This window comes from Schistocerca gregaria, chromosome 5 (genome assembly GCF_023897955.1).
Source record: "Schistocerca gregaria isolate iqSchGreg1 chromosome 5, iqSchGreg1.2, whole genome shotgun sequence".
In the NCBI taxonomy this organism is placed as follows: domain Eukaryota; kingdom Metazoa; phylum Arthropoda; class Insecta; order Orthoptera; family Acrididae; genus Schistocerca; species Schistocerca gregaria.
Genome location: NC_064924.1, coordinates 521,683,246 through 521,703,622, shown reverse-complemented (window position 1 = coordinate 521,703,622; position 20,377 = coordinate 521,683,246). Strand labels below are relative to the sequence as shown.

General features: G+C 39.1%; 1 protein-coding gene across 4 annotated transcripts in view; it reads right to left on the bottom strand.

Annotated features, from left to right (window-relative positions):
- Positions 1-7,897: 7,897 nt before the first annotated feature.
- The window catches only part of LOC126272771 (NBAS subunit of NRZ tethering complex-like), a 410,576-nt gene continuing 398,096 nt past the window's right edge, over positions 7,898-20,377 (bottom strand). For all 4 annotated transcript variants that reach the window (XM_049975911.1, XM_049975912.1, XM_049975914.1 and 1 more), the window contains 2 exons: positions 15,665-15,903; positions 7,898-8,294 (listed from right to left, as the gene is read on the bottom strand). In XM_049975911.1, the coding sequence (XP_049831868.1) occupies positions 8,237-8,294; positions 15,665-15,903 (297 nt within the window). In that variant the 3' untranslated portion in view covers positions 7,898-8,236. The remainder of the gene's footprint in view (positions 8,295-15,664; positions 15,904-20,377) is intronic.

Here is a 20,377-nt window from a genome sequence, read left to right as displayed (position 1 = left end):
TATCTGTCAGGCTTTTGATGCTGTTTGGTAGGTGACCAAAGACTTTTGTGGCAGCATAATTTACCCATTTCTGTGCCAAAGTCAGATTTAACCCTGCATAGTGAAGATCATCCTTTCTCCTGGTGTTATAGCTATGCACACTGCTATTACTTTTGAACTGGGCTGGATTATTAACAACAAATTTCATAAGTGAATATATATACTGTGAGATTACTGTGAGGATCCCTAGATCCTTAAATAGATGTCTGCAAGATGACTGTGGGTGGGCTCCAGCAATTATTCTGATGTTTTTGAGCAATGAATACTTTTCTACTCAATGATGAATTACCCCAGAATATGATACCATACGAAAGCAGTGAATGAAAGTAGGCATCGTAAGCTAATTTACTGAGATTCTTATCACCAAAATTTGCAATAAACCTAATAGCATATGTAGCCGAACTCAAGACGTTTCAGCAGACCATCAATGTGTTGCTTCCAGTTTAACCTCTCATCAATGGACACACCTAAAAATTTTGAAAATTCTACCTTAGCTACAGACTTCTGTTCAGAGTCTATATTTATTACTGGAGTTGTGCCATTTACTGTACGGAACTGTATATACTGTGTTTTATCAAAATTTAAAGAGAGTCCATTTGCTGAGAACCACTTAATAATTTTGTGAAAAACATCATTTACAATTACATCACTTAGTTCTTGGTTTTTGGATGTTATTACTATACTTGTATCATCAGCAAAAAGAACTAACTTTGCATCTTCATCAATATGGAAGACCAAGACACACCCTCAGGCGACACACTGATAATGCCCCCTGGGCAGCATGCATATAGGCTACTGCCGCTGACCAAGCTGTCTCAATCTCTCAATCTCAGTCCCTCAATATATCACATTGGGACTCAGTTCACATTGCAGCTCAATGCGTCACACTGTGCTCTGGTCTTCTACAGTGATAGTCGTTGCCTCGCACCTTAGCTAGCTGTGAGGGAATGTTAGTCATTCTATATAATTGTGATATGGATGTGGACAAGATTCAAGAATTAGTAGATGTTATTTGTTTGATGTTAACCACAGAACTTCAGATTGGACATCATTGAAGTTAAGTACTCAGTTGATTCCTGTAATAAAGTATATTTTAGCCGTGTGTGCATTTTGTGTTGTAGTGATACGAAACCAACCGCCCATCTATCATACCACCCTCTCTTCATCCAGCCAGGAATCACGAAACACTACTAGAAGGGGCGGCGATGAGCCTGTTCAACAAGTTTTGTTTGCTTTTCATGTGTTCTAGCCTGCTGTCGGGGAACTGTCATTATAGTGATTCTATTTGCTTGTTGTTGCCTGTATTACAGGAGGGGAGCTGCAGAACTCTTTTCAGAAGCTTTGCATATTGATTTTCTATTCGTCTTTTCATATTTTGCTGTAATTTGTTAGCGTTAGAATGGCTACCCCAACTTCTCCACCTCCTTCCCCTGTGCCTCAGCCACAGGTTACTCCTGCTCTGGAACTGAATCAAATTTTTCTGTTTTAGATCTGCTCAACCAACCAACCAACTGATCCAACAAGTGCCATCAAACAACAATCCACCATTTTGGTACTTCGATGAAGAAGAAAAGGAATGGCTCGAATATCTCACTCAGTTCCAGGCCCACTATCAAGTCCGTTGAATTCAAGGTACTGTGGAATCTCATTATTTCCTGTCCATTGCTGGGCCCCCTGTGTTTTGCTCAATTCAAAAACTCTTCCCTATGTAGTGTCTCGATGCACTCTCCTATGAATAAGTAGTATGTGCATTAAGTCAGTATTATGAACAGTGGATTCAGGTCATGGCAGCCAGATTTCAGTTCATTCACTTTAAGAAAAAGCTCGAACAGGCCTACTGTCAGTGGTATACCGGCTTACAGGGTCACACTAGGCAGTGTAAATTCAAGTGCAGTTGTGGTAGCTTTTATAGTGACATGATGATCTGTGAAATGATCACATACAATGACACTGATAGTAGAATTAGATAACAGTTCCTTAAGTACTCAGATCCTTCATTCCATAAAGTGCTACAAATATTAGAACAACTCAGTTCCAGTGCCCTAGTCACCAATATATTTGATCAGGTTCAAATTTGTCGGGTTGAGTGCCTCTTGCCCACGACTGCCCTACTCAGCCACCACAACAAGCGTGCACACAGATGTGCAGATAGCCTAATAAACAAGTAGCTAGGCTTGTAAATCTAGTGAAGTCTTGTCTTCACTGTTTCGCTTGCCATAAGTGGCAAGATTGCATGTCCCGCAACATGACATATTACTCTTGTGGAAATAAAGGCCATTTCTGGGCAGTTTGCTTGCAATGGCAAAAGAATGCCAATTCCATCCACTCTCACAACAACAGGTCTCGTGCACATTCTGTGAATGCAGTGTTTTCAAACCCAATTACAGGTTCTAGCAGGATCTCAAGTAAGGTTGTGCCCTCAGCTCACCCCAGTGCAGTGCAACGTTATTCCAACCAACTTTTTATAACACTACAAATTGCTGGCCATCGTCTTGACTTTCAATTGGACTCAAGTGCTTCTGTAACTTTGCTCAATTGTCCCATATATGAACAGTGAGGCTCGCCACGCCAGTCAAAATCTAGCACACACCTCACTGCATACAATGGACATCAAATCCCAGTACTTGGACAATGTAGTTTGCCTGCCACTTACAAATTTACTGTGCTGCAATCAAGAGATAGTGAAAATATTTTTGGCTTAGATTTGTTTGACTTTTTAGCCTTAGCATCCAAGACAATGTAATTTCAGTGACTGCTTTTATTCCAAAAGACAATGTTGCTAGCTTGCTTAAAGAATTTCCTGAACTCTTTTCTGATGGAACTGGAAAAGCTAATAATTTTGTAGCGCACATTATCCTGGAAGACAATGCACAGCCTAAGTTTTTCTGGGCTCGGCCCATTCCCATTGCTTTACGAGACAAAGTAGCTAGTGAATTAAAAGAATTGCAAGACAATGGTGTAATTGCTTCAGTACAAACAAGTCAAGGGACAAGTCTGATGGTTTTGATGCCCAAGCCTTCTGGTCGCATTCACATTTGTGTTGGCTTCAAAACTACAGTCAGTCCACAGACAATAATTGACTCTTATCCACTGCCTCACCCTGAGGAATTTACGGCCAGGTTGGTGTAGGCCATTACTTTTCTAAGATAGATTTGCGTGATGCTTATTTGCAAATACCACTAGATGAAGTATAACAGAGAGTGTTTGTTATTAATACACACTTAGACCTGTTCAAGTATTTGTATTTGCCCTTCAGCTGTGCCTCCGCACCCACCATATTTCAACGTTACTTGGAACAGTAACAAGTGCAGTTACTGTTGACATCTAGGAAAGTGACACGCTGGGTTGAGGACCACGTGAAGCAGATGGGAGAGGTGGTGTTGAGGTTATGAAGGAACGAAGATAGGGTGTCTTGGTCCAGAGTCCAGATCATGAAGATATCATCAGTGACCTGAACTAGACTAAGAGTTTGGTGTCTTGTGACTCCAGGAAGGTCTCCTCTATATGGCCGATAAAAAGGTTGGCATAGGAGGGGCTTATGCAGATGCCCATAGCTGTGCTGCAGATTTGTTTATATACCTTCACTTCAAATGAGAAGTAGTAGTGGATTAGTAAGGTGTATGAGGTAGTTGGTTTGGAGTCTGAAAGGACATTCGAAAATGCAGTGTCCAATAGCAGTAAGACCATGGGCATGAGGGACATTGGTGTATAGGGAGTTGGCGTCAACAGTGATCCAGGAGTTAAGCGGGTGGGGATGGTGGCGTCTTTGCCGTGGGAGGCTAGATTACAGGCAATCATTTGGAGGTGTTGGTCAATGACGGTGATTGGGGAGCATTTAGAAGGTTGGTGTGCAGAGTGTCATAGGGGTGAGGAGGAAAATGGATTCAGTGGCTGCACAAAGCTGTTTATTTGCGACGCCCTTTGCCAATGCATCTGCCCATATTTCCCCACTCCTCTCCTTTTTTTGCGCCTTTTTTCCGTCCTCCCAGCCCAACAACCTCCTGACACTGCACCTGTCGACAGTCTAGTCCGTGTACACCCTGTCAGACAGCATTTGTCACTCTCCTCACCCATAGCCTACTGTCCCTTTCCCTATCCCTTCCCCTTCCTTGCCCCCTCCAGATTGTTGCTTGCATCCCATGTGATGCTGCATTCCGGCCCTAAATGCTTGAGTTGGTGGTCATGTGTGCATCAGGAGTGTGTGTGTGTGTGTGTGTGTGTGTGTGTGTGTGTGTGTGTGTGTGTGTGTGTGTGTGTGTGTTTTTACTGATGAAAGCTGTGGCCAAGAGCTACAGGTGATTGTTTTTTAATTGTATCTGTCTAACTTAACATGATTTCTTTGCGGTAAATAGCAATCTGTCTTTTCCTACATATTAGTTATTATTTGGATTTTTCTGTTATGGAGACAAACAAATAAAGGAATTACCATGTAAGCTAAAAAGGATTGTTAAATGGAGGAAAAAGGAAACACTGTTTTCAGTAAGTAAAACAGCACAATCATTACATAGTCACATTCCCCTTATTGGGCTGGAAACGTTATCTACCTGAGCAAAGTAATGGCCAAAAAACAAATGTTAAAAGTTTTGGAAAGGACCGTAAACAATCTCAGAAGTGTTGTGACCACTCACTGTTAAGCTCCCACAACACAAAGTAGTTTTTGGATAGAGGTCCTGTGGCACTACAATATGACTCGTTCCCAACAGCCAGGAAAAACTGCAATTGTGCAACATTGCTTGGGTACTGCTCATCCTATGAATTATAACAACACATGATATTTGGGCATGCACTGTTTGTCAGGGACATTACATAGTTCTTGTAAGTTTTTGAACATTCAGTATGCCAAGAGAAGCTTAAGTTTCAAAATTTTCAGCATGTCATCTTCAGAGCATTTTGTGAATAGTGCCTGGTGACGAGCAGGTGCCCAGTGGAAATATGGCAAAATTTTAGCAACATAATTCTATAAAATGTTCAAGAGCTTCGGCAAACAATTTACTGCCAGAATAGTAACATTTTTCACTGAAAGGTGGTATTTCAATTCATTTAGAAATATGTACAGTAGCATAGTATAGCTTGCAGTTGCATGCATTTACACTTTAATTAAAACTGCACCTTCCCTAGCCATTAGAATATTTTAACAGACAATGCATATTATTTTCCATCAGCAGCAGAATAAATCTCTCTGGTCTTGCCGTTTGCACAGATATGAACAACATTATGCTGTCATAATTACTTTCAGAATTATTTATTTTTCAGTTCTGTGTGTTATTTGGTCGAACTGTACTTTTGTGCATTTGTTGTTGTTGTTGTCTTCAGCCCATATACTCTTAACACTTACTTACACTGCATAAGCTTTTTCAGCTCTGCATAATCATTGCAATCTACATGCATTTGATCCAGCTTACTGTTGTAAAGACTTTTTTTTAACACCAGCCTCTATTCCACTTCTCTCCACCAACAAAATGAAAGTTCACTGATGCTTCAGAATATGTTCTCTCAACCAAATCCTTCTTTTGGTCAAGATACACGATAACTTTCGTTTCTTTCTGACAGAGCAAGCTGCGATACTTTTACTTCCCCTCGTTTTGCCATCTACCTCCTTAAATTCGTTTTTTCACTTTTAACTAATTACCGTTAACATACATGAATATAATCTACATTTTCACAAAAGAGAAATATTGGCTCTCAGTTATAAAGAATATATCACCTGATCTAATTTTGTGCTTAGTTTTATAGTTTTATGTATGTAATTGATTTTCTAATTTATTTTGACTATTCCTAGTTAATGTCTTTTGTTATCAGTGAAATCAGTAATTGTTTCGTAACTTAAATTCTATTGTTGATGTATAAACAAATATAAATTCTGTACTAATTATAAACAACTAATAGTATTTTTAAAGGACCTATTTGGCTCTATTCGAAAACATGTTTGCAAAGCCAGCCCTTAATTAATTCCAAAGAAATTAACAAATTTGTCAAATTTGCCATAGCCCATGTAGTAAACAGGCTGATGAATAACGCTTTGCGTTTGAAAAGTAATGCTATAGAACATGAGTGCAACATAGAGGGCCATAAAAAGTCCTGTTTGCATAATTATATTTGTTAATTTGATGGTTTCAATGAATAATCTGGTCAACTCATGTAGTAGAAGAAACTGTTGAAAAGAACCAATTTTTTGATGTATTAATCACTTTAATGAGTTAAGTTTTAATTGTAATTTCTGTAAATTTAACTTTGAATAATGTGAAGTTTCAGTACCTGTTATTGTGAGGATAGATAAGGGCCCGATTTCTAGTCTCGAGACAGTCAGTCCACAGCTAAGTTTCAGACAAGGAACCCTGTATTGGTTAGATCAACAACAATGCATCTGTGAAATTAGTGTAACACAATTAGGCTGTGTGTTAAAACAATGACAGTGTCTGCTCCATACGTACCATTTTATTCTTCAAGAACTGTGAACTCCGTGGTTAGATTTTTACTGCTCATAGATGTTCAACAGTAAAATATTGTAGCAGTATGTGGAGGTTCACCTGAAAACTGTTACTGAGGCTTATGGAAAGGTAAAACAGTAGTGCATTGGCCATATATAACTGTGTATTATTGGGGGTTGTGAACAGTGAAAGTAAACTACTGTGAAACGCAAACGTGCACCTGTTGGCTACATTATTTAAAGTAGTCAGTGTTGTACTTCCACACCTCATTTTTCAGCCAGTATCACAACACGGTACGTCGGCACCGAGGACTACAAACGAAGAAATGAAAGAAGGCGAACCATCACACCTTCCCAATTCAGTTCATTACCTCTTCATTAATTACCTGCTCTATCAATTTTATCTTTACGACTCTTCTGTAGCACCACATTTTGAAAGCTTCCACAATTTCTTACTTAAGCTGTTATTGCTCATGTTTCACATCCATATAAAGCTACATTGCAGACATAGGCCTTCAGAAGATTCTTCTTAAGATATAAGTTTATTTTTGAGATTGACAAATTTATGTTGTTCAGAAATGCTTTCTTGGCAAATATTAATCTGCATTTTATATCCTTTGTACTTTGGCCATCATAGTTATCTTGCTGCTCAGATAACAAAACAAATTTACTTTTGTGTCTCATTCCTTAATATAATTCCATCAGTAACACATGAATTAATTTGACTATATTCCACTACTTTTGTTTTAGTTCCACTGGTGTTAATCTTATTACCTCATTTCACGACAACGTCTATTGTGTTCAACTGCTTTCCCAGGTATTTTGCCATCTTTTCATTTACAGGAATATCAGGAATCACATGATTGTAAACCCCTATTTTCCTTTGTTACAACGTGAAAGTCAAGTTTTATCCACTGTTTTTCTCCCTTCTTCTCTTTGTAAACAATTTAATTATCCCAGCATTATGAAATTAAATGATCTTACGGCATTGTTGGCCGGGAGACCCCATGTGGGGAAGTTCGGGCACCGTATTGCACGTCCTTTTTAGTTGACGCCACTTCGGTGACTTGCGTGTCAATGATGATGATGAACACACAACACCCAGTCATCATGAGGCAGAGAAAATCGCTGACCCCACTGGAAATCGAACCCTGGACCCTTATGCGGGAAGCGAGAATGCTAACGCAATACCAAGCATAGCTATAATTATATATGATAAGAGATAAACTTTTTAGGTGATTTATGATGGTGACAGGCTTTTTGCAAGATGGATGGACTGATTGAAAACCGTTGGATGCTAAACAGATGGTCATCAGTGTCACACTCTTGCAAGCCATGACAATAAATGAACATATTATAAACAGTATTTCTTTTGTAAAACAACAAAATAACATTTCCTCATCAGCATTTGAAAAATCTCTTCATGCTTGCTAGGAAAATATTTACAAATGTCTTTATTACAAGAATGAACAAAATAATATAAAACGATGCCTACAGCTGCATACATTTAAATAATAATGTCTTTATACAGTGTTTAATATACATACAACAATATATGACAAGATGTTACAATAATGTTTGAAGGCACACTCAAATGCAGAAGCCGGAAACTGCAGTCATATCACATTTCATTACTATACATCACTGAGAAACAAATTCATACATTTATATTAACAAGGTAATACAGTAGTCATTTCTTGCAGTCATTCCAGCAGATAGAACATTGACGTGCTTCTCTCAAACTTCATTAGTTATCAGCTCCACAATCTGTTATTTTTTCTGTGACCAAGTGCGGCGTGCTAGTTTCACGGCTCCTGACAGGAGAGACCTGCAAGTATTGAAATTAATTTTTGATTAGGTTGGCCATATCTATATTTTTTATAACACAATAACCTATGGTGTGTTATCTGATATGACTGTCTTCAAACACTGATCTAACAAAATAGATATCTAATTACAGATCCATCCCATTTCTTCGCAGTTACATGGGAACACAAACAGCTAGTCAGTCAGTTTTAGCAAGGTTGATTTATTAATGTATTTTAAACTAACTGATGGTAAAAACAAAAATTATTGAGAGAAGACACCAACACTATTCAAGGAAAATGATATGGCTGATTTGGGCGTAACAGAAAACTTGGAAATAAATAATATCATCCAAAGGCTTTCAGAGATACATTTGCATGCATTACTAAAAATTTTGTGTCTTTGTTTAGCTTGAAATTGAACCAGTTAAGATTACTGACATCTGCACTGATAACTGAGAAGCAAAAGCCTCCACATACACAAAATTCCTTGCAATACGCAGATGAAAAGTTCAGTTCAAACCTATAAGTCCTTTACAAACTCAGCTACCTAAGGGACACAAATTTTATGAAAACAACATCCTTTGTGCTAATTACTTCTTCATTAAGCTATGATATACTCCCATGAAGAAGAACTACTGAAATAAGTTACAGAAAAGAGCATTAAGAATGATAAGCTTAAACTGGAGGGATTCAAGTACACATGTAGGATATTATCTCTCCTTGTATACATCTACATGAACTCTAATGCAATATGTTCCTGCTGTTCAAGACATTGGGACAATACAAACTTGACACCAATAAACCAAACTCCTTACATGACAGCACATACAACACTGTGGAATTCAAAGCAATGCCATCTTATGATGGACAAAATGCCTTAGAAAAGCTCTCTTCAAACATAACTATGAATAACAAAACAAACTGTCAAAACATTTTTGATAAGAGTTGTTATTATAGCATGTGTGATTTTCTCTGAAATACAGTGCAAGGCCAGATCACAATTTAACACTATCTACAAGATGAGATATAGTTTACATTAACAACAAAACATGTCTTTAAGAATCACTCCAAAGCAGTTAAAAATATTACATATAGCATAGACAATTATTTTCTAAGCTAAACTGCAATGTAATATGATGTATGCTTGCAACGTATTATGTATATTATTACAGTTTTCTAAGTGCAAGTTATTAGCCACAGCATTGTATACTTTTTTGTGTTTGTTGTGCAGTTTTTACTTGATCCATACAAAGTACATTGTCTGCAGATCAAATAAACATTACAATTACATATGATTGTTCCCACAGAGCTTGAAACATGTCTTTTCCAAGAAATAAATTTATTTCAGAAAATCAAACAGTTTAATGCTGCAACATGACTTATTTAATAGGATTGATCTTCTTTCAAACAATCTGAACAAAAGATGGAAGAAAGGCAGTAAGAACATAACAGTCCAAATACCTTCCAATCATTAGAGAGGGAGCAGTAGCTCAGTCAGACAATGGTAAAGGAAGAAATTGCATTTGCTTTGATGTTGGAAGAACTATAGCATTCACCTGATTTGGTTTAGAGGAACTGCAGATAATCAGATACAGGATGGCTACATGGCAATTTGGAGCCCATTGTTCCAAAATAGGAACCTGGACAAAATTACATTGGAAAATTACTTTTTGATTGGCAAGGGGATAATCTAACATGAGCTCTTCATACAGGGTGTTTCAAAAATGACCGGTATATTTGAAACGGCAATAAAAACTAAACGAGCAGCGATAGAAATACACCGTATGTTGCAATATGCTTGGGGCAACAGTACATTTTCAGGTGGACAAACTTTCGAAATTACAGTAGTTACAATTTTCAACAACATATGGCGCTGCAAGTGATGTGAAAGATGTAGAAGACAATGCAGTCTGTGGGTGCGCCATTCTGTACATCGTCTTTCTGCTGTAAGCGTGTGCTGTTCACAACGTGCAAGTGTGCTGTGGACAACATGGTTTATTCCTTAGAACAGAGGATTTTTCCGGTGTTGGAATTCCACCGCCTAGAACACAGTGTTGTTGCAACAAGACAAAGTTTTCAACGGAGGTTTAATGTAACCAAAGGACCAAAAAGCGATACAATAAAGGATCTGTTTGAAAAATTTCAACGGACTGGGAACATGACGGATGAACGTGCTGGAAAGGTACGGCAACCGCGTACGGCAACCACAGAAGTGCCGCAAGTGATCCAACAGCGGCCTCGGGTTTCCGTTCGCCGTGTTGCAGCTGCGGTCCAAATGACGCCAACATCCACGTATCGTCTCATGCGCCAGAGTTTACACCTCTATCCATACAAAATTCAAACGCGGCAACCCCTCAGTGTCGCTAACGATATAGTGCACAGGATTGATGACAGCGATATGCATGTGGGCAGCATTTGGTTTACTGACGAAGCTTATTTTTACCTGGACGGCTTCATCAATAAACAGAACTGGTTTATGCAAGATGGTGCCCGGCCACATCGCACGGCTGACGTCTTTAATTTCCTGAATGAATATTTCGGTGATCGTGTGATTGCTTTGGGCTATCCGAAACATACAGGAGGCGGCGTGGATTGGCCTCCCTATTCGCCAGACATGAACCCCTGTGACTTCTTTCTGTGGGAACACTTGAAAGACCAGGTGTACCGCCAGAATCCAAAAACAATTTAACAGCTGAAGCAGTACATCTCATCTGCATGTGAAGCCATTCCGCCAGACACATTGTCAAAGGTTTCGGGTAATTTCATTCAGAGACTATGCCATATTATTGCTACGCATGGTGGATATGTGGAAAATATTGTACTATAGAGTTTCCCAGACCGCAGCGCCATCTGTTGTTGACAATTGTAACTACTGTAATTTGGAAAGTTTGTCTGCCTGAAAATGTACTGTTGTCCCAAGCATATTGCAACAAACGGTGTATTTCTATCGCTGCTCGTTTAGTTTGTATTGCCGTTTCAAATATAACGGTCATTTTTGAAACACCCTGTATTAAAATTCTATTGTTAAGTCTTCAAGTCCAATTTGCTTTGCTTTTATGGTACATACACAAAAATATGAATATATTTGAATGCTGGTTAGCAGAACTATGGTTGAAGCACAAGAAGTCAGAAAGAAAAAGGACAGAAATGTATGGGGGGGGGGGGGGGGGAGGAGATTGGGAGGAGAAAAGGTGGACAGTCAGTTGCACACAAAGACAAAGGAATTCAGAAAATATTAGACTATTTCAAAGACTAATTGAGAATCATCTTTAATTTTTGTACTTATTATATGTATGTCCTCTGTGGCTCTGAGAATATAGATGGGAAAAGAAAAAGAATTGAGCAAGAGTGGGCTAAAAAAAAAAAAACTGGAAGGAAGGGGAAGGGGGGAGGGCAAGGTAGGGGGGGGGGGGGGGCGGCACAATAAGTGCATATATACAAGACAAGAGAGCTGCTGAAAATGAAGAATGAGATAGCAGCAAAAGAAATTCCTAAAATAATTATAGAAGTTTTTGTTTCTTAAGTTTGATTGATTTCTTTCTCTCTCCTCCACTGCATTCTTCTATTTAATCTTATAGTTGCTTTAGTTGTTAAATACCTTTTGTTCTTGTTTTGTTCTTGATTTTTCTAAAACTTTACTGTCAATAAACGACTGCCACTTCTTAAACAGCTTACCTGATTGTGTAAAATTTAACTGATTCTTATTTCCTTATGATCCCATCCACGGTATAGTTTTGTCGTTCCTTGGAATACTAAGGATATATTTTATCAAACAGTAAATAAAACCGAGGACAACAATCGAAGAAACAAAGAAGGCGAAACACTGCAATTGCCCGAAATCACTTTTGTTTTAATCGATGACTTTCCATCAATTACTATGAACTGTGACCCCTCTGGCAGGAAATCACGAATCCAGTCACATAACTGAGATGAGGGCCAGTAATTTAGTGGATTTTTGCAACTACCTTTCTCAAATAAGTGATTTAAGTTGCTTCACTACTCTGAGGACATCTACTTCTATGTTACTCATGTTGGCAGCTGTTTTTTATTCAATTCTTGATTATTTACTTCATCATCTTTTGTGAAGAAATTTTGGAAGGCTGTGTTTAGCAGCACTGTCGTCGATAGTATTTCCATTAATATTGTGCAGAGAAGGTATTCGATTGTGTCTTACCGCTAGCGTACTCCACATACAACCAGAATCTCTCTGAATTTTCTGCTAGGTTTCGAGACAAAGTTTTGTGGTGGAAACTAGTAAGCACTTCACATTGAAGTCTTCGCTAAATTTTGAGCTTGTGTAAAAGATCGCCAATCTTTGAGATTTTGTGTCCGCTTAAATTTGGCATGTTTTTCTTGTTTGGTTCTGTAACCGTGTTCAGACTCAATTTGTGTACCAAGGAGGATCAGCTCCGTCGTTTGTCAATTTATTTGGTATAAATCTCTCAATTACTGCTGATACTATATCTTTGAGTTCAAGCCACATCTGCTCTACACTTATATTGTCAATTTGGAAGGAATGGAGATTGTATATTGGGAAGGTGTCAAGTGAATTTTTATCTGCTTTTCATTAAGTATATTTTTGGAGGATTTGGGGGTTACAATATTCAGTCTCACTACAACAACCTTATGTTCACTAATCCCTGTATCAGTTATGACACTTGTTACTAGCTCAGGATTATTTGTATCTAAGAGGTCAAGTGCGTTTTCACAACCATTTAATACTCATGCGGGCTCAAGAATCAACTGCTCGAAATAATTTTCAGATAATGCACTTAGCACAATTTCGCATGATTTTTATGCATATCTCCAGATTTAAACATGTATTTTCACAAACATATCAAGGGTAAATTGAAGTCATCAGCAACTATAATTGCACGAGTTGGGTACGCGTTTGAAATTAAACTCAAGTCTTCTTTGAACCTTACAGCGACTGTATCAACTGAACTGGGAGGTCAGTAAAAGGATCCAATTATTATTTTATTCTGGATGACAAGAAGGACCTCTGCCCATACTAACACACAGGAACTATCTACTTCAATTTCATGACAAGATAAACTACTTTTAACAGCATCAAACAAGTCACTGCCTTTCAGAACATTGTCAGGTTCTTTGCAAAAATTTCGGATGGACTTATCTCCAGCTTCAGCCAGCTTTCAGTGCCTATAACGATTTGAGCATCAGTCCTTTCTATTAGCACTTGGACCTCTCGTGCTTTCTCCACACAGCTACAACAATTTAAAACTGTTATACTGATGATTCTTGTATCTACGTTATTCCTATGTTTGGCCTGCACCCTTTGAGACTGAGGCCTTTTTTGTGTTTCCCCAAGACCCTCTAGTCTAAAATACTGCCCAGTCCACACCACACAGCCCCTGCTACCTGTGTAGCCACCTCCTGTGTGTAGTGGACTCCTGACCTATTCAGCAAAACCTGAAACCCAACCACGCTGTGGCACAAGTAGAGGAATCTGCAGGCTACACTGTCACCGAACAGTCTGAGCCTCTGACTTGGACCCTCCACTCGGCTCTTTACCGGTGGTCCACAATCGGTCCTGTTGACTATACTGCAAATGGTGAGCTCTGCTTTCATCTTGCAAGCAAGACGGCAGGCTTTACCACTTCTGTTAGCCGTTCGAGACCAGAGAGAATCTCTCCAATTCAAAGCGACACACATCATTGGTACCGATGTGCTCTTCATGGCATCCTGAAGGACCCGTTCCTCATCTGGAATGACTCCACCTAGTATGCACACTGAGTGCACATTAGCTCTCTTAACCTTCTTGGTAGCCATGTTTATTAGGGGCACCATAACGCGTGTAACATTGGAGCTCCCAACTACCAATAATCCCACCCTCTGTGATTGGCTGGATCTTGCAGGCTGCGAGGTTTCCGTCTTTCACTGCCTGCTATGCCCCGAGGCAACCTCCCACTCGACCATGAGTGACATGTCAACCTCAATGTGGGCAGTAACTGGGCTGGCCAACAGTGAGGACCCACTGGAGTACTCGGACATGCTGGGTGTCCGTCGGATCGCCATGGCTGGCCCACAACAGTGAAGCCCATCCACGGCAGCTTCAAGCTGTGTAACAAAAGCCATCGCAGCCTGAAGCTGAGAGTGAAGTGTCACCAACTCAGCTCATATCCACATACAACAATCACAGTCCTTGTCCATACTAAAGACCATGGAAAACTACTCCACTCAGACAAAAGAACCGTCGACATTTGCTGCAGGACTCTATAGTAGACCCTGACAAAAACACAACAAATGTGTGTAATAAATTAGATTAATATGCAGAGATGCAAAAACTGGACTACCGAAGCACTCGGGTGAAACTAAATAATTCCCTCCTGATTTGGAACTTGTAATATGTCACAAAATTGGTTTACTTTTAGTCGCAAACGAAAACGCGAGGACTGTGCCTATTAAATATCGAGTTAACAATCGGAAACTCAAACTAAATTATCAAAGCACATGGATGAAATTATACAATTCGCTCCTGGTTAGGAACTCATAAAAGTCATGAAATCAGTTACTTCCCTGTAGCTGCTTCTGCCTTGGACAGTTACTTCTGCCTTAGTAGAAGCCTATCATTTTATAATATTCTCATTATTCCATTCTGGATTTTCTATTGTTTGGTTTAACCTCAGCAACAATAGCTTACTCTGTGTATATGAGATTATTCCATATTTTTCAAATGACGAATTTGGGAAAGAAGCCTCATCCTGTAATCAGGAAAAAACTTACATCTCTGACAACCATCTCAGCCAGTAACACAACATATTTTGTACTCATACTGACTGTAAGTAACAACCATTAGGACCAACAAGGAGCCACCTATATGTAATGTGGATGAAGTTCCTCTGTTCTTACTTGTAAATGACAAAAAGAAGACAAATAATTGACGTTCTTTACAAACTCAGCCATCTGCCCCAGTCAGACAGCAGTGTGTGTGTGTGTGTGTGTGTGTGTGTGTGTGTGTGTGTGTGTGTGTGGGTGTGTGTGTGTGTGTGTGTGTGTGTGTGTGTGTGTGTGTGTGTGTGTGTCCAAATACTAAGCAGTTTCTTTTGTACCTGTGACCAAGTTGCTCCAACTTCCATTTGTCAAGGACTGGGGGACTTGCTAGAAACGGAAATAAACCTTTGCCATACATAAAACGTCATCTACGAAACAGCACATCATCTACAAAGTATAGATCAGTTAACTGTCTTCATTTCAGCCAGCTGACTTATTGTACAATGTATGAAAAGATGGGTGTACGTGAAAAGGAGAGTAACCTTGGTGTTACATGGAGTTCATCTGTTATGCAATGGAAAATTATTAATTACATTACAAAACTTAACCAGCAACGACTTACCAAAAATAGAATGCAAGATGGAAAGACATTACATACCCTCCTCTTTGATGCCCTGCGAGCTGAGCTGCACGATGGCTTAACGCACGTGCCTCAGTGAGATGACCAGCATCTTCAAGCTGAGCGACAACTGCAAAGATGGGTGGCAGCTGCTTATCATTTCCAGCAAGAAGGTGCTGTTCCAGCTGCTGGTAAATTGGAGTGTCAACAAGGTCAGGTGCCAGACCACGTCGTAGCAATAGTGTCATTACTCGCTGGTGTATGATCACCTCGCCCATCTGTTCAGGTTTAAAATGACTGACTTGAGTACAGTTCTCAGAAAGGCAAAAACGTGATTTTGGTTCATACACAGAAACGTTGATATAAACTGCTAGAACATTTACATTCACTAATGCTCACATATAGCATTTAGATATTATTATCAGTCTGAAGCTATTTTTCATACAATAATGATGATGATGATGATGATGATGGCGTATTTTGTAACATTGAAACTAATGATGCAGTTTCATTACATAAATGGTTAAAAATAAACATTGGAACAAAATACTAATATGTAAACATTATTTTTAAGAATAACTACCACAACTTCATTAACCTTTGTTGCTCTGAACAGCTGTACTAAAATACAGGGCATTTTCATAAAACAACCACGTAAACTTACCAGTAATCTGACTGCTGCTCTAATTCCACACATGCAAAGCCTGTATTAGACAGTTCCGCATCTCAACCTGATTCCAAAATCAACAAAATTACACCTGTGCTACAACTACTCCACAATGAATGAATATCTGCTGCCAGATAGTTTTTATTTCATGCAATAAAGCCTTTAAAGTGTAACAAGGGCCTACGCCAGGTGAGACATCTGAGTTTGTGTGCTCTCTTAAATGTAAGTTATTTAATTTTTAATAACAATTAGTTCTGTTTTTATTTCCAACAATTTAATTTGAGTATGTCCATTCACTGTTACGTTCGTATTTCCTGAAAGTAGCATAAATCTTAAATTTTTCCATTTAGAATCTTTTGCACTACTCAGCTGTTTATATGCAGTTTCTGTACAATAAGGCTACGTTCCATTGTGATTAAGATAATTTAACAGATACTGCAGTTGAGTGAGTGCTAAGTTCTTGTTGTATGTGGAAATAAATAACTTTTTATGTTATATCAGACACCTTAAGCACTAACTTGTTGATTTAATTTTTGCTCCTCATAAGCAACAAAAATCTGTGTAGTGGAAAGTGTGTTAAGTGATTTAATTGCTTTTAAGCACGTAATGTATGTTGAAATCCATGATAAGTGTGGATGCTGCCATAGTATAGTCAAAGAAGGAGTGTTATGTGTAGACTGTGAGTTGGAATTTCACTGGGGTGACTATAGTGGGGAACTGAATAGGGAACAGTGAGGCTCTCCCATGGAACTGTAGGCTTATCAAAAAAGACAAGAGAATTGCTGAGCAGGAAGCAAATATTTCTGCCCTTCATGTTGAATTGGATCACGCAAAATTAGATCAGACAAAATTTGAATTACATATATTAAATGGGGAAAAAGATCTTGGGGAGTAAAGGTAACAAGCAATGGGCGAAACGAGAACAGCTCTTCCAACTTCATCTACATTTCAGCCAACAGTATCCAGTAAATTTGAGTTGTTACCTGAAGTACGAGGGTGAGAGGCTCATCCAAATGTAGATCATAGTAGGGTACAGCAGACTTCTAGCAAAGAAAGTCAGTGTAGGTTGATACGAAAAGTGTCCAAGAGGAAAAGTGTCCAAGAGGAAAAGTGTCCAAGAGGAAAAGTGTCCAAGAGGAAAAGTGTCCAAGAGGAAAAGTGTCCAAGAGGAAAAGTGTCCAAGAGGAAAAGTGTCCAAGAGGAAAAGTGTCCAAGAGGAAAAGTGTCCAAGAGGAAAAGTGTCCAAGAGGAAAAGTGTCCAAGAGGAAAAGTGTCCAAGAGGAAAAGTGTCCAAGAGGAAAAGTGTCCAAGAGGAAAAGTGTCCAAGAGGAAAAGTGTCCAAGAGGAAAAGTGTCCAAGAGGAAAAGTGTCCAAGAGGAAAAGTGTCCAAGAGGAAAAGTGTCCAAGAGGAAAAGTGTCCAAGAGGAAAAGTGTCCAAGAGGAAAAGTGTCCAAGAGGAAAAGTGTCCAAGAGGAAAAGTGTCCAAGAGGAAAAGTGTCCAAGAGGAAAAGTGTCCAAGAGGAAAAGTGTCCAAGAGGAAAAGTGTCCAAGAGGAAAAGTGTCCAAGAGGAAAAGTGTCCAAGAGGAAAAGTGTCCAAGAGGAAAAGTGTCCAAGAGGAAAAGTGTCCAAGAGGAAAAGTGTCCAAGAGGAAAAGTGTCCAAGAGGAAAAGTGTCCAAGAGGAAAAGTGTCCAAGAGGAAAAGTGTCCAAGAGGAAAAGTGTCCAAGAGGAAAAGTGTCCAAGAGGAAAAGTGTCCAAGAGGAAAAGTGTCCAAGAGGAAAAGTGTCCAAGAGGAAAAGTGTCTTACTGCTAGGTAGTAGTCATGGGTACAGGACAAATTAGGGATAGGATACCAGGCGACAAGTATTGTGAAATCAAGTGCTAGCCTTAGTCAGGTAACAGAGGACATAAGGAATTTGCGCAAAAGTTTTGGCAAAGAGGATCAGGTTATTATCGTTGGTGGAGCAGGGAACAGCCTGGCTAAGAACAGTAAATACAGCATTAGGGGTGACCTGGATGAATTGGGAATAGCAACTACATACACAAATGCGAGTTTTGTGGTGGTTTTACAGCAGCATGACCAGTCCTGGGTAAACACTGCTGTGAATCGTATGAACACGGAGTTGAGCAGGCTACTGCTGGCTGAAATGAAATCTCATATGAGTGCAGTGCTAGTTGCTACAGTTGGGAGACATGAATCCACTAGACATGGTCTACACCTGCATGTGAGAGGGAAAGATAGGTTGTTTGAGCTTCTTGCAGATAATTTGTGGGGGGGCACCATCACACACAGCAAGATCCCTGTGGTTACTGGTGTCCAGAGCAGCATCTTTTTTAGGTTAGAATCAGGATTCAGACATATTGTTTTGAAAGAAGTAAAAACAACAGAAGATCACTACAAAATGCTTAATAATGCACAGAAAACTAAGGTTAGCTTATTTCATCAAATTCTAGAAGACTGTGTAATAAGATAGAAGAGCTTCTTGTTCTTTTGGAAAATTTAGAGAGCCCTGAAAAGGTGGACATCCTTTGCTTATCTGAACACCACATAACCACAGGGTTAGATAAAGTACATATTGAAGATTACACTATTGTAGCTTACTCGTGCATAAATAACACAAGGAAAGGAGGAGTTGTTACACACAGTAAGACAGAACAAAAGTTCCAAAACATCTAGAGAAGATGTAGTGATCAGCGCACAGAAGTGTTTGCTTGTGAATTAATGCTGAAAATGGTGTACTTTTAATTGCAACTGTATACAGATCTCCAATGGGAAACTTATTTTAGCCTGTGGTGACTTCAATGTAAATTTTCTAAGGGATACTAATTGTAAAAATGATCTGGAAATCTTCATTGGTTCCTCCAGTTTGGTCTCTGTAATTACCTTTCCAACATGGGTAGATAAAGACAGTGGTACCCTAATGTTTTCTTTTATGAAGCTGAAAAAAAAATAACTGTTTACCCAGAAACAAGTGTGCTCTCTAATCATGAAGCAGAAGAAGTTAGGATAAATAACATCTCCTCAGTGGGAATCAGTTATAATTACTAATGACTGCCCGACAAATGTTTTTAAGAATAGTTTACAAGAGATGACATGGGACTGCAATTTATAATGAACCAAATCCTAATGGAAAATTTAATCTATTCCATGATAAATTCATATCATTATTTGAAAATAGCTTTCGATATAAGATAAAAAATCAGAAAGGACACTAAACAGCCACGTAAAAAAACAATGTATCACTAGAGGGATTAAAGTACCTTGTCAAAGGAAAAGGGAAATGTACAGTACTGGCCATTAAAAATTGCTACACCAAGAAGAAAGGCAGATGATAAACTGGTACTCATTGGTCAAATATATTACACTAGAACCGACATGTGATTACATTTTCACGCAATTTGGGTGCATAGATTCTGAGAAATCAGTACCTAGAACAGCCACCTCTGGCCGTAATAATGGCCTTGATATGCCTGGGCATGGAGTCAAACAGAGCTTGGATGGCGTGTACAGGTACAGCTGCCCATGCAGCTTCAACACGATACCACAGTTCATCAAGAGTAGTGACTGGCATATTGTGACGAGCCAGTTGCTCGGCCACCATTGACCAGACGTTTTCAATTGGTGCGAGATCTGGAGAATGTGCTGGCCAGGGCAGCAGTCCTGTACAGGCCAAAAAGGCCTGTACAGGACCTGCAACATGCGGTCGTGCATTATCCTTCTGAAATGTAGGGTTTTGCAGGGATCGAATGAAGGGTAGAGCCACGGGTCGTAACACATTTGAAATGTAACATTCACTGTTCAAAGGGAATGAAAAGGTGACCGAGATGTGTAATGTAGGGAAACAAGAGACAGAACAACCAGCCACAGAATAAGACATCACCACTACTGAACTGAATGGAAGGGCTATAAATGATGAGTCACAGGTAGTAAACGCTTTTTATAATCATGTCTTAAATATAGTAGAAAGCATAGGGACAAACAGCTCAAGAGCAAAATCACAGCAGTATGTTGAAAATTTAACTTTCATAAAATTCAATCATATGCATCTATCACCAACTTCTCCTTCTGAAATTAAGAAAATTAC